The sequence below is a fragment of the Aaosphaeria arxii genome (genome assembly GCF_010015735.1).
Source record: "Aaosphaeria arxii CBS 175.79 unplaced genomic scaffold BU24scaffold_2, whole genome shotgun sequence".
Classification (NCBI taxonomy): Eukaryota; Fungi; Ascomycota; class Dothideomycetes; order Pleosporales; genus Aaosphaeria; species Aaosphaeria arxii.
In genome coordinates, this window is record NW_022983475.1 from 449,980 (window position 1) to 467,615 (window position 17,636).

General features: G+C 49.3%; 4 protein-coding genes across 4 annotated transcripts; 1 reads left to right on the forward strand and 3 right to left on the reverse strand.

Annotated features, from left to right (window-relative positions):
• Positions 1-6,355: 6,355 nt before the first annotated feature.
• BU24DRAFT_430840 (Phosphoenolpyruvate/pyruvate domain-containing protein) lies at positions 6,356-7,541 on the reverse strand (the record flags this gene model as incomplete). Its single annotated transcript, XM_033529836.1, has 5 exons — positions 6,356-6,700; positions 6,773-7,002; positions 7,055-7,147; positions 7,206-7,293; positions 7,467-7,541. 5 exons carry the CDS (start codon positions 7,539-7,541, stop codon positions 6,356-6,358), a joined length of 831 nt encoding a protein of 276 aa, XP_033387031.1.
• A 366-nt stretch (positions 7,542-7,907) lies between these two features.
• Positions 7,908-8,284, reverse strand: BU24DRAFT_458441 (uncharacterized protein; the record flags this gene model as incomplete). Its single annotated transcript, XM_033531632.1, has 2 exons — positions 7,908-8,021; positions 8,087-8,284. The coding sequence occupies 2 exons, from the start codon at positions 8,282-8,284 to the stop codon at positions 7,908-7,910; spliced, it is 312 nt and encodes a 103-aa protein (XP_033387032.1).
• Positions 8,285-8,431: 147 nt separating this feature from the next.
• Positions 8,432-9,939, forward strand: BU24DRAFT_102675 (CORD and CS domain protein). The gene is made up of 3 exons (XM_033520714.1): positions 8,432-8,712; positions 8,809-9,355; positions 9,412-9,939. The coding sequence occupies exons 1-3, from the start codon at positions 8,607-8,609 to the stop codon at positions 9,722-9,724; spliced, it is 966 nt and encodes a 321-aa protein (XP_033387033.1). The 5' UTR covers positions 8,432-8,606; the 3' UTR covers positions 9,725-9,939.
• A 3,367-nt stretch (positions 9,940-13,306) lies between these two features.
• BU24DRAFT_458443 (MFS transporter) lies at positions 13,307-15,357 on the reverse strand (the record flags this gene model as incomplete). Its single annotated transcript, XM_033531633.1, has 4 exons — positions 13,307-13,970; positions 14,035-14,409; positions 14,460-15,044; positions 15,167-15,357. 4 exons carry the CDS (start codon positions 15,355-15,357, stop codon positions 13,307-13,309), a joined length of 1,815 nt encoding a protein of 604 aa, XP_033387034.1.
• Between the last annotated feature and the right edge of the window lie 2,279 nt (positions 15,358-17,636).

Genomic DNA, 17,636 nt, shown 5'->3' on the forward strand with positions numbered 1-17,636 from the left:
GAAGAGAAAGCCAGGCAGAGCAGAAGGAAGTGAATATGTACGGGCAGACAATACGGATAAAGTACTGCGCAGGGTGCGGAAGGCTCAAGTGAGCAGGGCGATGGTCATGCGCAATCGACAATCGAGCTGGATCCACTAATAATGGATGCAACTGCAAGTAGTAATAGTGAGGTGGGCGCTCCGTAGAGTATGTATGTATGTGCGTATGTATGTGAGTAATGGTGTGCAGCCAGGACGACGAAAGCAGAAGAAACTGGAGAAGCCGCACGGCAATAGCATTAAAGAGGCGCACACCGTACGAGGGGAAGTTCTGCAGCTTATACAGACCGGTCCACCTTGGCTGAGGGTGTGTCTGCAGGAACAAAGGCAAAGTGGGTGTAGGGGAAATAGAGGTTAGAAGAGCACTACCACTGTACTATGTAAATCAACAGCAGTAGATGGAGACGGACAAAAGAGGCTGAAATATCGGTGAGGGTGCACCCAGACACCAGAACACCAGAACACCAGACCAGATGGTTTTGTTTAATTTTACATGCCTTGGAATTTCCCCTCCGCCGTTGCAGACATCCAGACATCCATGGATGGCGCTGTGACTTGATAGGCAAGTCGTCCGGCACGTACCTGCATGTCGACTATTCTCCACACCCACGATGCAAGACGTGGCGCGGTTTCAATCAGTAGTTTGGCTGCGCAATCGATGGTCGCTCGGGATCGCCATACTCTGTGGCTGTTTGGAATAGCTTGGACTCCTTACAAGGTGCGGAGCTGTAGCCATGGTATGGGTGTCTTGTCTTTCATGATGGTTACTGTCTGGTCTGCTGGTGACTATGGGATGCGACGAACATGGGTGGGTGGGGAGTAATCATGGGCCTAGCTATACCACAGTAGACAGTTGGCTCGCAATTTTAGCGATGACCATTCCTTGATTGTATTCGAGTGACCAGGTCCACACTTCGAAACGAAAGCGACAAGCAGGAAGGATTTGATAGTGGATAGGGATCGTGGTCTGTGGCAGCTTAGGATAGGATAGGATAGGATAGAATGGAATGGGTGGATGGGCAGGCTGGTCTCCATTCAATCAGACTGGTTCGCACACTGGCGAACCTGAACTTACCCCTGACACGATCAGCGTAACCATATCGATAGTAGAATGGACTTGCTTGTCAGTGCATGTCCCTTTCTTCCAATAAAATCGTAATGGATGTCTATGGCCGTAAAATGGTTTCCAATCGCACTGGCCAATCCCGCGCGCGTCGTGCCGCAAGCTTCCATTCAAGCATGCCCCCCTCCTCTACTCTCTCTGTCGGACGCAAAACCGAATCTGGTAGTAGGGAAATCTCAGCTGTGAGCCCAGAAGCTCTTCGCTGGCACCAGAACACATCTAAAAGTTTTCTACAGCATGTACACGTAGGTATATGCTCGTTGCGGCACTATCGAGCTGAATCCAGGCTGAGGACAGCCAAGGGGCAGATAATCAGTTTCTATTCACCACTCAGAGGCGTTATGGATCGTTGCTCTCTTCCTCGCTCTTACAAGCCGAACGCAATAAAGCTTCCCCCTGGTCCGTTCGCAATACCACATCCTAGCCCACAACGGCCCTCTCATGCGGGTAACCAGACGGCAACCATACGCCAGCGCAAGAAGCACCGAGAGTTCCAAGTTGGAAGCCGTTGTTTGGTGGCGAGTCTGCCACATCACAAGTGCTTATGCTGACCATCACCATGATATATTCTGCTTCAAAGGAAGGACGTTTAGTCTTGTACCCAATCGTTGTGGGAATATTCCATCCTCCACACCCACCATATCGTATCCAAGTTGCTGCGTTGGAATGTCAGGGTCAACGGATTTCATAATAACTGCAGCATCGTGGTAAGCGGCACAAGTCGAGCCATCGCTAAGAGTCAGGGCAACTCTAGGTGCGGTGCTAGAAAAGGCTCCCGTCTTTGTCACTACGGCTAGTAGTGTAACCGGCGCAAATGCTGTTTTCTCTACAGCGTCCCCTCGCTTCTTGGCCCATGGTTTTGTGTAAGACCCAGTCTGGGCTCATGGTGCAATCTGCCTACAAGTATCTATACAAGGAATACGCAAAATTTAGCGAATTGCTCCCAAGAAATCTTCCGAAGCCGCTTCTTGCGCTCAAAAATCATCGTGTCGTACCTGAATAGGTTAAGGTTCTCGGTGGAGCTCTCTTCAAGTTCGTCGCATTCGCATCTGAACAGGCGAGTTCCCTCATCTTCTCGGAAATACTCATTCCGCTTAAAGAAAAGTATTCGCCAGACCCTCCTATATCGTCCTGACTGCGATTCAGAACCCGGCATCATTATTATTGCAAGTCATGATGTCGATATATGATTACAAGAAGAAAGAAATGTGCCTTTCCCTATCTCCTTCTACAGTGATCTTCATATCCGCCCGTTAGCGAAATGAGATACTGCAACGTGACGACTAAATAGGTGGCGAGACATGCAAATCTCTGTCTGGAATTTTTCAATTCACATCCACAAGGATTTTCAAAGGATCAAAGAAAAGGCAGATGGCAGTCACGAGTCAGTCCTCATAGGCTTTCCGAATCATTTCGACGTTCGATCCCATGGGGGAGCGGTGAGTCCAAGACCAGGAATGCTGGAGCAGTGGAGTTTGGTAGAAACCCGCTGTCTATGCTCATCGTCCGCGTTGAAGCCGTAGCAGTTCCGTTCCTGACGGCTAAGGGGACACTTGCGCTCTAGCGGAATGGAGCTCTGCGCTTGTTTTACGGCTAAATGCGAGACTTGCTGCACGTGGATAGAAGATCGACGCCACAAAGCGAGGCACGCGATAATGAAAGAGGGTAACCCCTGACAGGGCTTGAACTTGGCGTACTGAGGTTCATGATCATCATCACGATAGTTCTCGTTCAGAGATAGAACGACGGCTAGAGACTTTGCCATCTTATTTTAGCACATTGGTGTGCTTTGCGGGAAGGAGGGCGAAATTCCTACGCCCTTCGTTATATCTTACGTTGGCATGACCATCTCTTCCCCCAGATCGGCGTTGTCACAATGCAATGGCGTGAACAGTGTGGAGCAGAAGTCATTTCAAATACCTGCATGCAACGAATCTGCGGTGCAGCCAATGGAGATGGCAATCGCGGGTGCTTTCTCACGATCCAGTGCTTGAATGTGAGGGCCTTGTTCACAGTGTCCTAGGAGGATATGCCATGTAAGAGGATCTTCCCTGTTCATTTCGGGTTCACGAGCCGAAAGGTCTCGTTACACAGATGCGCATCTTTGTGCTACAATGACCTGAGGCATGCGCATACGTCGTCCTCAATCAACTTGCCACTCTTGTTGGCGCTGTACTTCCAAGTGAATCAGTGCTTGCTTCAGAACCTTTCAACATCCACATTGATTCCGAATTTGGCGATTGCTTCGTGAGTTTACGAGGGACGATACAATAAGCAGTAGTGCCAGCTGACCACACGCTTCATCCAAAGGTGCTGTCACTTTGATCGGTCTGCAATAATCTACGCAGGTTCTTAGCAACCCCTAATTCAAGAACACCATGTCATTGGGCCATGCGCAACCAAACGTTCGCAGACACGAGTTCATACCTGTCCAAATATCCCTCTACAACCGCGAGTACCGATCCCAGGAAATAGTAGCTAGAATAATAAGAACATCCTCAAGTCTTGATTTCTCTCCAGCGTAGCAGTCGATGACCCGACGATATCATATTCAGTTGACCCGCGGACATGACTCCATGTCCGGTTCACATGCCTACAAGACACAAGCATACGCATACATCTAACAAGCATATCGGCCGCCTACTCAATCCGCTCAATCCAATATATTCAACCTTACTCATCACACAAGTGATCCATTCCTTCGCATCCCGATACATATTACCCGGAATATTAACCCCAATCGGTTATCCTCTCCATCATCACCATTCACCCCCACGGACGAAAGCGTGAACTACTACATGTACTCCCTCAATCTTCCGAGCGTGGGATGCTCACTGGAAGCTATTCGATTGACTGACAAGGTGCTGTATGCTGGCCTATATAACTCCAGCGCCTAATATATCGTTCACCCAGACTCCCGGTGCCAAACCTGCAGGAGAGCGGGAAGGTGCAACCGTATATTGAACATACATACTGCAGCGTTATGTAGGTACGTACATACATTACATGTGCGGCTCCATGCAAGCTGCAGAGCTAGAAGAGAGTGTGGTTGTACTCCGTAGAGGACATTGTATTGAGCGTGATCAATGCGATGCTGGTGATGTTGGCCTGTGGGGCCCGGAACCATATTGGAGTGTTACACTGAGATCGAAGGGAATCTCGGGTGATGCTGTTTAAATGTGCTCATTGCGATCCCTCTCATTTCGGAACTTTCGGTCGACGGGGAATTGAAGCATTTGCAAATTTTATCGGTAGGCTTGTTCTACTCCTTCGATCAAGGCTGTTGTTCTGTTACACATGTGTCTATCACCATTCCATGCGGGTAGGCTACACGAAAGATGATAGGTGTAGTAATTACATCCCGTTCTACTTGCTTGATGTATGTCGTCATCTAATTGTCCACACTGACAGTGCAAAGGAAAAAGTAATTTCTGTGAGCCACTTCATCGAATAAACCTTCTCATCCGCGTTGTACAGAACATGTCTCAAATCCACGCCGCGCCATGGTCAACAGAGACATACTCCACCAACGTGCACTAAACACCCTCCCCAAGGAAATCCGTACACAAGATCTTCAACGATTTCCCATAGCAATAAGCCACGATACTGCAGCTCAAGTGACACCGATTGTATCTGTATCACACACACCATACATCGGACCCAACTCCGACTGGCAGCGCTTCCAAACTCAACCAAAGCTCTGACCAACAATACAGATCCTCGCCAGCTTCCCCCCCAGATGCGCAACAAAGCCAAAAAAAAAGTGTTAAATCGTATCGTAGCTTGGAACCTTCCCATCTCGATGCATTCAAGCCCCCTCTCCCAAACGACATTCCCGTTCGGGAATGATGGGCTCGAAGCTGAACTCTGGTCAAACGACGCCACAAGCGAGCGAGCGTACCGAACAATAGCTTGTGAAGATCTGGGGTGGTGGGCAACGTCACCCTATGAACGATCGCATCATTGGCCCGGATAAGAAAATGTCAAAAGTTCTACTTATGCCACTTTATTGAGCCTTGCCGTTCGTTTCGCGGACTCCGAGAAGAGTGTTCGGAAGAGGGGGGGTGTGGCAGGTGTTCGTCTGTTGAGAAGCGGGCAACGCCATCCTGTCTCTTTGCGCCTGGTATGGCTCAATCCGATCCACAGGTCGATCCCCGTAGGGGTCATGATACCAAAATTGGATATGTACAGCTTCCGTGGTCAGAATACGGTAGGGCGTGAACAGAAGGTTTGAAGGGATCTTCCGAACGACGTCCTTCGGAGTCGTTCCGATCGAAGTCCCCTGTGCGTACTTACGATCTGCTACAGAAAGCCTCTCGCGGTCGTGAACTCTATCTCTGTGTCACCTGGCTAGCAGCAAAATGTCTCGATTCCAGGTAATGGGACCTGCTCGTATTGCTCGGTTCCGCCCGTGTGGGGAAGAGGGCTCGATGTTCGGAACGACATCCACCCGTAACGGGTGTATTGACTATAGATGGCAGGAGGATTAAGTTTCATGGTCCAGACCAAGAGTCGTTGAATTCTAGGGTATGAGGGTGTTGTCGATGGAGAACGGCATGGCGAACTATGATCGCGGCTCAGGGGGTTCTGGCGAATGCAAACCTGTTGCTGTCCTTGGATGGTGTCAAAATAAATTTGACATGATTGTCAGGTCATGGATTTGGTTAGTAGAGTACTAGTAGAGGAGGTAGAGGAGGCTTGTAGGAACTTGTACTTGCCCTTCATTCACTTGACTACCGCTGATTTTGAACTTTACTCGATAATCTAGGAAATGATGCAGGTCTGGCATTCGCCGTTGCTTCAGTCTATACCAATCATTTGATATCGTTTCCTGAAGCTATGAGTATGCATATCTAGTAATTGAAGGATCTGTGAGTTGAGAACAACATGAAATTATAATATAGCTTGCAAGGCGACATCTCTATCAATGGGACTAGTGTATCATGAATGAGGAAGTACAATTTCGCAATGTTGCTACCACTTCTGGAGATTCGATTAAAATCGCCTAAGGGTAGCAACATGATCAATCACTCGTTCTGAAGGGAAGATTGCAGAGTAGTCACCATATTACGTCGATGCCGAATAGCGGCCGATCACTCAATCACGCCAGCTATGGGTTGCATGTTGTCTTCGACAGAATGAAGTTATACTCCGTAGATGACTCTAAATTTTCTCACTACCATCAACTCCAACCTACTTCCCATCATATCCCGCCCCCGTCCCCTTTGCCTCACCAACCTTTCCACCCTGAGCAATCCTCAGCGTCTCGGAGAATTGCGCCTGTAATGCCAGAACATCCGCCGCGATACTGATGACATCGAACCCTTTCTCTGCGTACATCCTGCTCTGCTCGCCACTGGTGCAATAGATACCCACCTTCTTGCCCTCTGCATGGGCAGCCTCCTTGATGGAATCGATGGCAGAGACAAGCTCTGGGTGCATGCCTTCAGCCAGGATGGGCCTGCCGATGTTATTTCCCAAGTCGAAGGGGCCGATGAGGAGACAGTCGACACCTGGGAGTGCGGCAATCTCTCGGACCTTGATAATGAGTTCAGAAATCATTCATAGTACACGGCAAGGTCAATATAAAGGTATGGAGGTCGAACATACCTGTTCCAAGGCAGACTTGGTCTCGATCTGGACAATGGTGATTAGAGTTGAGTTCGCGTTTTGGAGGTAATATGTCATTGTTTCATTTGAGAAGGTCTGGGGCGAGAATGGCGATCCAAAACCTCGAGTGCCTTCTGGTGGGAATTTCGCAGATGAGACGAGTCGTTTGGCGTCGTCTACTGTGTAGATTAAGGGGACTACAATTCCATGGGCTCCGGCATCGAGTGCACCTGTCAGGTCTTCAGAAGATGGATTAGAGATGTGGTTTGGATGTTGAATTACGTTTGACCATCCAGGGTTCGTTGGCAGTGATGCGGACGATTGGACTGACTCCTGTTGCAGCTATCGCTACAACGGCTTCGTGCATTTGTCCATCTTGGTAGGGTACGTTAGTCAAGTCTGTTGAGATGAGGTGGGTTGAATTCATTCATACCGTCGATGTTGCCATGCTCACAATCGACACAGATCCAGTCTACACCTGACCTCGCGATAGCTCGAGATGAGTTGGTCCCGGGAAGCATCTATAGAATCAATTAGCATGACGTACGTAATACATATTGGGTTGTTCCTATTGTGTATATGCTGTTTAAGCAAAAAGACATAATGTACAATCACTCAAGAATCCTGACAATTGAGATATACAATCATCCAGAATAAACTTGCACTGAGAGATGCCCGAGATAACGAAACATACCTGCCATCCTCCGAAACTCGGACCACCTCTCTTGAAGGCCTGGTATATCCTGCTCTTTTCCTGGAGAGAGTTCATTGTTCTAGGGTATTGACTGAACGACCTTCGAGATAAGGAATGAGTAGATCGGGCGTTGACAGCACTTTGAAGTAGTTTTGATCTAAATGTCTGCGTTATCAAGAAGTGCATTGTCGTCATGGGCAAGCCAGTCCGAGAATGCCACCGGGTAGAGTAACCCCTCTTCCATTATTCGAGGTAACATAATCCTCTAGATTATTACCCCACATCAGCAAAGGGATACGCTAAAGTACTAATTACTACAGTCCTACTTCCGAGGTTCCTTTTTTGAATCTTTGGTGTGCAAGTTGATCGAGTGGTACATGTGTAAATATTTACAGTAATGGTACAAAGTGTTCACTCCTCCCCCACTCCTACGATCAACTATCACGAACGTTCGACATCATCCAGAAGCTTCGAAACATCCTCTTCCATGAACCTATGCATCAGTTTCAAAGCCGACGCTGAGGTTTCCCCGACATCAATTTTCTCGACGTGGATCTATCCATGTCATTGAGTACACTCATTCTTGGCTATGTAGCATCGACAATGTCAGATTCGCTTACCACCGGCGTGTCGAATTCATAGACCGACTTCCACTTCTCTTGGCCCGGTTGCATCACATCGATTTCCTGGTATGCGAATGGTCGGTTGGTTTTCACGTTTCCGACGACTGACTTTGCGGTGTCGCAAAGTGAACAATTGACGCGTGTGAAGAGGGTTATGCGGCTGCTGTTGAGCAGACGAGACGTAGCCCGAAACATGATGATCGATTGAAAGATAATAAGTAAAAGGAGGAATAATTGCTGTTTCGAATTGTACTAACTATTGGGATGATCGTGATCGGACCCCTCCCTGCCTTCCTAAGAAACGAGATGGGAGGTTGACGCTTGGGCCAATGACATACCCATACCCATCTCATTCCAGAATGTTCGTTTCTTTAAGAAACAAATGAATCGGCTCACCTTTGTATAGTGCTACAACACATACACACCTTTCTTTTATTTTATAATCCCAACTCTCATCCTTCCCAATAATAACGTCTAGTACCTAGTCTTACCTTAGAGTCTAATTGTTTAATCATCAATGGCAAAGAAGTGCGTTCACAAAGGTTGCGGGAAGACGTATGAGAACGAAGACGAAGCATGTGTCTACCACCCTGGACCCCCAGTCTTCCACGAGGGACAGAAAGGTGAGTCGTTCTCCTCCTTCAGATCTTCCTCTCGTTCAAGTCTGAGAAAGCTTCGTAACTTGTTCTCCTGGGAAAGCTAACATGTTTGCGCGCCAGGCTGGAAATGCTGCGAACCCCGCGTTCTGACTTTCGACGAGTTCCTAAATATCGAGCCTTGCACAACGGGCAAGCATTCTGAAATCGACGACACCCCTGCTCCCGAACCTACGAAAAATGCTACGACAGAGGTCCCCAATGATACACCGGTCTCATTAGGCTCTCTGGAAGAGGCATTGCCCGCTCCCGTACCTCGTCTTCCAACCAACACTACCCAGACTGCGACCGCGAAACCCCCAGCGTCACCCGCACCCCCGCCCGAGGACGAAGACGATGACCCTAGCCTGCCCATTCCGGAGGGACAGTCGTGTAAGAGGAAGGGATGTGGACAATCATATAGTGGTGACTCAAGCCGGTCGGGAGAGAACTGCGTGCACCATCCCGGTGTTGCGGTGTTCCACGAGGGTTCGAAGGGTTGGTCGTGCTGCAAGAGGAGGGTGCTTGAATTCGACGAGTTCATGCGAATTGAGGGTTGCAAGGCGAAGGATAAGCATTTGTTCGTTGGTAGTGCGAAGAAGGCGGGAGAGGAGAAGCTTGATAGTGTCAGGTAAGCACATGGTATGTTACATATAGTGGGTACAGGGTGTTAATGTGGTACTACAGGCACGACTACTACCAGACCGGCACGACGGTCACCGCATCTCTTTACTTGAAGAAGATCGACAAGGAGGCTGCAATTGTAGAATTCAAGCAGACAAATGTCAACCTCGATCTTCCCACCACCGACAGCAAGCGATATAGATCCGATTTCCCGCTCTACGCAGCGATCAAACCGGCAGAGAGCAAGTTCAGAATATTGGGCACAAAACTGGAGTTGACCCTCGTCAAGGCAGACGGGACGAGCTGGCCTGTTCTAAGATCAGACGATAGACCGACGGGCGAGATGATCCAGGTTGGACGTGCTGGACGGGTCTAGACAAAACAAAGTCATTCTCATGGAAGGGAATTGAAGATGAGTAAATGATCTCTGACCCTCAACTATTTCGTGTTCAGTGTGGGCTACGAACACTGGAGGGCGATCCTGTTTGTGTATCAAGAAAAACTGTGTCACAAGGCAAGGCCTTGTGATCTGGTGGAGCCTGACTACGGATGAAAAAACAATAATGAACTTTTGAAACAAACTGAGAAATTATGGTACATGCTTGTCTGCCCAGGTTTGAATTACCTCATTCTTTGACTGCCCTTTCCCGTCAATTGACTCTCCATTCACCCATCCAAAACAACATCTGAGCCGCACAATCGAGTGAATCCCAGGATACAAAGAACATGGAGCATTCCTACTTTGCATATCGCCGAACGAAGGAGCAAACTGCCCTTTTGGAGGGTCGCGTAATGCTCTGGACCCTTAATTTTGATCGCTAATGCACCTATGCACTTTGTCTACGCAAGGTTTTGCTCAAGATTGCCAACAAAGTTTGTTTATAGCCCATTCTATGGGTTGGTCAGCACCCACTTCCCAGGCAGCCGTATAGCCACCACCCAATATATATATTTGCAATATGACCCCAAGTCGACATCCTCAAAGCACTCCACTGCTCACCCCACCACAGGATCAATGGCAAAACTCCTATAAAGACGTTGCTGGCCCACTGCCACGCCATTATTTCACTTCAAGCCGTGAGCCACTACACTTATTACGAAACATCGTCTGCCCCCAATACTCTTTGCCCGCCCTATATTGTAATCGTCATGTGGGTATTGCGAAACACCAGAAGATGCTTCAGCTGACACATTCAAAGGTACACCGACATCTCCACCAGTGCATCTGGCTAACGGTTTGATCGTATTGTACACGGATGCAACCACAAGCGAATGTGGAGAGAGAGGTCCTGAGCCGCCATCCTCGCCACAATGGTTTCTGTTCCATTCGGGCAATTGGCAGGCACTTTGTATCTCTGGTGGCCCTCTCTTCCTTTCCATATATAAACACGGACCATGCCACTATATTCGTTTGGATTCTTCGGTCTCTAGCACCTCGCGACATACCAAAGGTCGTCCACTTCAGAGTCTACTCTTGAAGCAACTCATATACATACCCTGTCTGGTAAGACCCCATCGACTGACCATCATTCTTCACATACTAATCTTACAGCCACTGAAGCAGCAATTCCAAGAGCCAGGGTGGTTCTGCAATCCAAGGCGGCCATGCCACCCAGGCTGAACCCCCGTAAGCCTGCTGCCACCATCAGCACATTTTGGAATGAGACGCATTCTTCTACACCGAAGATTGACATATCGATGTCGATCAATCAAACCGGGCACCAGAAGATTCATCCTTGGTTATGCCATTCCAAGCGAGCCGTCATCAGAAAATCGCTTGCCTCAATGATCCATATACAACTCCACCATCAGCCTCGAATATCCTCTCACTCGAGGACCGGAAGTCTGCCACACGCCGCTAGCTCTGTATCCCTTCACCGACATTGTTCGACATGACCAAGGATCCTTACCTCCTCTCCTTCCCCGAGACCTAAACCGTTGAGTTCGAGAGCCTCATGCTTTCCCACCCACGATCATCGAGACTCTTGCTCAGTATATAACCAATCTAGTCGCCAAGCCGACTGATATCATCAGGAAGTGAAGTTTCTCTGCCCCAAAGTGCTGCATCTCGCGAAAAGAACCAAGATCGGTCTGTCGAACCATCGTTGACGAGCAATCACGCAACCCAGCAAAGTCGACAAGAAACTATATACCCCCCCAACACCAGCTCCATGTATCGCCGTGCAGTGGTCCTAGCGAAGGCACAGTCGTATAAGCTCGCCACATGACCGAGGCCGACGACGAGCTATGCGTTCATACCTCTCGCCTCCGCACCTGCTCAAGCTACGTGTGTCGACGTTGCCTCAAGCATTTTCATGACTCAGCCGAAGAACTGATCACTCATGCAAAGCTACATGAGTAATTATGACGATCGATACTCGATACCTAAGCTTCAGGATCTCGCCACAGCTACCAATATCAGGTTAGTTGGAAAGGCTGGGCTATCGGGATCCCGATAGCCAATGGTATGATGCTGAGGGCTTCAAGAACGCTGCAAACAAGCTAGAAGCCTTCCATAATCAGTATCCTACTAAGGGAAAACGGCCGAAGAATTTGACAAAGTGGCTGAGAGCTAAGCAAGAGGAGGAACCCCCTGATTCAGAGGACGACGATAATTCACCTCTGCATTGAGGACAATGCTTAGTATTTGGGGGGGGGGGGGGGGGGGGGGGGGGGGGGGGGGTAATGTGACGGTTGATCGATTGATCAATCACTATCGGATGAGGAAGCACCAATATCTAGGACGCAGATGCAAGTGATCGAGCACAGAGACGTATGATTCGCTCTGACAATGCGCTGTGTCTCACGAAGATAGAGCGCATATACTGAGCGATCAGGACGACGGGTCATTTAAGCCACCGTACATTGACCAAGACTCGTATCACCCACCCACCAACCCACGATATATACCGCCGTATCGAGCACTCCCTTCAATCAAGACCTGGAAAGAGTGCAAGCAGCGCGGAACCCGCCTCAAACACAATCAATTTTTATCTGCCCACTATATAAGGACCTAATCCTCCCGCCTCCTATAGCTCGATCCTAGCTTTCGACACTTCTATTCAACCTCGAGACTCTGATTACAACCAACTGATCATTGATCCATCTGGTTTCCAAACGCACGAACGATACTGGACGTTTGGACGGAGCCCCCACCACTATCAACACGATTCATGTTCTATTCACTTTATATAAATTATAATGGCGCGCCGGAACGACTCGTGCATCTGTTTCCAATACCGTCATCCACATGAGGCGAAAGATTTCAAGTCAGGACCATCGTCAGCACCGCCGAACGAACCAGTCTGCACAATCTGGACGACAATGGATCGAGTGACGGCGAAGACTAACCTTCTCAAGACGCGTCGTCAGCACCGCCGAACGAACCAGTCTGCACAATCTCGACGACCATGAGTGGAGTGGCCGCGAAAATGAACGTCACGACGCAGTATCGGCTTTGCCTCGTTCACAAGACCGCACCGTAAGGTGATTCATCGCCGAGACATACGGATGGCCCAAATGGACGCCTCGTGATGTGACGATGATGGTGAGGATGGCGACGGCAAGGCAGCAACGGCACATATTTCTGCTGCTGGTTCGCAAGAGGCCCGACGTAAGACGGAAAGAATATATAGCAGCATTTTCCTTAGCTGGGGTCCTTGGAGGCAAGGTCATCTAGTGAGAGGATTTGTGTCGGTGGAAATGTGAGATCTGGCGATTTGGTCTTGTTGGGCTGGGAAAGTCTCTGCGATCGGGCCACTCACTGGACTGAGTGAATTCTCTGTGATGATGGAGGAAGAAGAAGGATAACAAGGATAACAATTACGAACATCTACCCTTTATGTGTATCTAACGCCCCTAAATGCAAAATGCAAATGCAAATGAAACATGAAAAATGTACCCAACACAACATCTCCTAGAAAAGACTTAGAAACCTTCACAATCCCCGAAACTCTCTCTACCCAGCACCAGCAGCCACAATCTTCTTCCCCTTCACGCTCTTCCACTCCATCCCAAGACTAACCGCAAACGCCATCCCCGCCGTCGCAATCGCCAGGATGAACGCACTCGTAATCGCCTTCGTATACGCAACCAACACACCCTCCAGCAACTCCGCCGGCACCACATTCCTCACATACGTCGCACCCGCGCCGATCACGATGCGTGGGTCGAGCCCCGGGACGTGCTTGGGGATCTCGCGGGACAGCGAGTTGACGAAGATGTTCTGCGCGATGGAGATTGCGATGGCGCCGCCGAGGGAATTGAAGAACATGACGCAGGCGTTTGCGGTCGGCATGTCTTTCGTGGAGGTCACGACCTGCACGGCGATGAAGGGGATCTGGACGGATGCGCCGGCGCCGACGCCTGCCAGAATCTGGTAGCCGATCCATTGGCCGGGTGGGGACGCCACGCGGAGGGTGTACAGCATGCCGCAGCCGATGGTGAAGATGGCGGAGCCGAACCACATGAAGGGGGAGTAGTAGCCGATGGCGGTGATGAGGCCCCCGATGACGATCGAAGCGAGGGTTATGCTGACGAGGTAGGCGATGGTGCGGATGCCGGATTCTTCGGCTGAGGTGCCTTTCGAGGCTTGGAAGTAGAAGGGGAGGTAGAAGATATGCCTGGCGGTTCGAGTGTTAGTACAATGTATCTACTCAGAGGGTTGTATGGAGGTTTGACACTCACGTGTATAGACCCATGGACAATAGTGCGGAGAACACGCAGCTGACCAACACAGTTCTTTGCTTGAACACTCTGAGAGGAATCGTCGCCCGGTCCTTCTGATAGATCTGAATTGCAATGAAGACCGCAATGATAAGTCCAAAGCCCAACAACGTACCCCAGACCTTGGAGTTCTTCCATGGATACGTCTGACCGCCCCACTGCAAAGCAAGCAGGAGGCATACAATGGCGCAAATGAGAAACACGGCACCGACGATATCGACTTCCTTCACCCGTTGTTTGAATGGGATGTGGCTGTACTGCCGTTCCGGATTCTTGAAGAAGAAGCCAACGACGCCGATTGAAACAGCACCGAATGGTAGGTTGATCCAGAAACACCTTTCAATGTCAGTAATTGGACTTTTATGAGAAATTTTATCATAGCATACCAGCGCCAAGAGACATTGTCAGTGAGCGCTCCTCCAAGAATTGGACCGACAACAGATGCAATGCCGAACATACTAGACAGAGCAGCAATATAGATGGGACGTTTCCGAAGTGGCACAGAGTACCCGATGATTGTCATACCACCCGAGAAGAGAGCTGCTGCACCCGCACCAGCAACCGCGCGGCCGATGATAAACATAGGCGAAGTCTTCGCTGCTGCACAGATGATGGAACCGACTTCGAAGAGCAAGAGAGCGAACAGATAGGTGTATTTCACGTCAAAGTATGTGTATATTTTGCCAAAGGACGGCTGGAGGGAACAGGTCGTGAGAAGGTAGGACGAGCCGTACCAACCGACATCCTCGAGACTGTTGAAGACGGTGGTGATTTTGGGGATGGCGGTTGCGATGATGGTGTTGTCGAGTGCGATCACGAACGTCGTGAGACACAGGCCAAGCGACAGGATTCCGAGCTTGATTCCGCTGAGATATTTTGATTCGTCTTCATCTTCCTCGTCCTCTTCTTCGTCACCAGTGTTGTCCTTTCCTGTCGGCTTTGAGGGACTACTAGGATCATGATCTTCGGTGCTGTATGTAATGTAAGGACATGTTCAATAACCACAGTATGACAGAAAAAAGAAACCGTTCTTTCCAAGATAGTCGTTCTGACAAAGGAAACATAAATTGATATTGAAGAAAATAATACTGACGTTAGTTCCTTCACATTTCCTCCAAATTCGCCAGTATGTTTTTCGCCACTCGCATCGTCTGTCCTCACGACACCATTCTCTTTGACAGTAGCATCTCCCTTCTCTCCTGATGGAATAGCTTCTTTCTCATTTATTCTCTTCTCGTCCCCATTTTCTACACTTCGTCTCGCTTCCTCAGAATCCACACCCATCGGCCGCGATGAAGTGGTTATTGTCGTTTGTCTTTGTTTTTTGCGCCCAGGTTATCCTGCATGTAGCTCTCCAAGCCTATTTACCGATGAAGTCCGGATGCTCCCTTACTTTTATTCTCAAGTCTCACCAAGCCGACGTTGCGTGTTCCGCGCCAAATTATTGTGGAGGCGTCAAACGTTTTGCGGGGTGGACGAATAGTGGAGAAGAACTAGTGAAAGCCGCGAAAATCTGGGGAAAACGTGCGGTTCTAGTCAGATGTGGGTAGTGGATGGCTTCAGTTCATGCTTTGCGATTCAGTCCGGACTCGAGCAATCGTGAATGAATAGTTAGTCGTTTCGCAACAAAAGTCGCATGTAAGTATGTTCAAAGGAATAGTTCGATCTCGAAGGGAGGCAAAAGCGACAGGGGAAAGTAAAAAACAACGAGAGGGAGAAAAAGAATCACACGAGAAAACCGCGGGACCAGACCTCCTTCTTCAACAGATTCCCCATTCCACCACCTCGTTAAACAAAATAAGAGGAGCTCCTCATACGGTAGGTGTTAGGCCACACAGAGGATCGAGCAACAATACACCCACCCACATGCACCTTTTAGCTAACGAGACGAGCACGTTCTAGCCGAAGGGGAAGGAAGAACGCCCGGAAGACGAACTACCCGGTCTTATCACCCCGTGGGCTCCGTACAGAGCGAATGCTCATTCATGGGGATTGGAGACGAGGGTTGCAGGGGACGGGGGGTCAAGGCGAGAACCACCAATTAGCCAGTCGAAAACGGGGTTGGTTCCCGCTCTTCTGTTTTGGCGAGATCCCTTTTCTTGAACGAAATCTCGAATTCGTATGTTCGAGTACGGTGATCTGCTGGGATCCTGGACCCCTTCGGGTGTCGCTTAAAATCGTGTCTGGTGATTGGGACGGAAATCTCGTCATGAGGCGAGGCTCATGCTCCCAGGAGGAGGGGACGAGCAGAATACGGTGCTGCTATACGGCGTTATCAATAGAACCTTCCCTTCGAAGATCTGTTAAATGCGGCTGTTGTTCTTCAATTGCGCAAGCGCTGGCTTTCTCCTACTCAAGTTTCAGCATTCGCGGGCAGGAATTTGGCTGCGGTGGTACAAGGAATGCTTTGAGGTCCCGGCTGTAGTGGTTCTTCTTTGTGTCTTCTGTTGTCAGAGGAGAAAGTTGGGTAATAAGGTGTGCACTGTATGCGACCCGGCCCATGGCCTCGGTAGGGAGATGTCGGTGTTTAGCCTTGCCTTAACGAGAGGGTGTGTTGCACATGCGACGGCCTTTGGAATGCAAGACCGGTTGGGGCACGTGTCTGGATCGGTGTGGCGGGATTGCAGAACGCGATGGATGTCGTGTGGTCGGATGATAGTAGAATGATGTTGGTCTTGAGGAATACTTAGTTCTCGTCAACGTGAGGAGATGGAAGTCTAAGAATGTTTGGTCAAGGTAAGAAATGGGAATGTGCAATACATATATGACCTGCCAAGATTTGGTCAACGACAACGGTGGTGATTACCATGATGATGGATACTCAACAACGGATCAATACCTGTATCACCGCGAAGTAAATGTGAAACAATCCTCGTCCTTACAAGCACCATATACTGCATCCATCCTCAGGCCAGCCTCAACCGTACCACCATATAGATTTAGGTTTGACAAGAAGTGAACAGGCCTCCTAATTAGGGAAATCGGTACTCTGTGTTACTACCTTTCTGTCACTTCCCGCAGATGCACAAGAAGACGTAGCCGGGAGACAAAAGTTACTTTGAACGTTCCATTGAATATGGATTACCACAACAGGAAGCATGCAATGGATGCAGGCAATTTATGGGAGTCTATGTGGAGAGGTGTAAAGGAGATGAATATATGCAACGAGCCCGCAACGAGCCCCAAACAAGCAAAAGTGTGAACAGAGTAAAAGAACAGTGTCGTGTCAACCTAGTGATTTCCGTACCCTCTTGGAAAAGTGACGACGCAGCAGACGCCGTGAACTCCTGAAAGCACACCCCAGCTCTAGAAACCTTCTATCAAATTCCTTTGATCAATCCCCATATCTTCCGCTTGTGTAATCACGTGTGATGTCACTGCGTCTAGGTTAGTGCTTCGATTCGACGTCGGACTCTTTGCCACGTACCTTCTTCGGACAGCCTTTGCACGGATACTCCAGCTTCACGGTTGTAAGAATCGTTCCATCCTGGCCACGAGAACATTTCTGTTGTGTCATCTGGCCCTTTGGGCAAAGTTGTTGGAATATCATTTCCGTGTGGCCA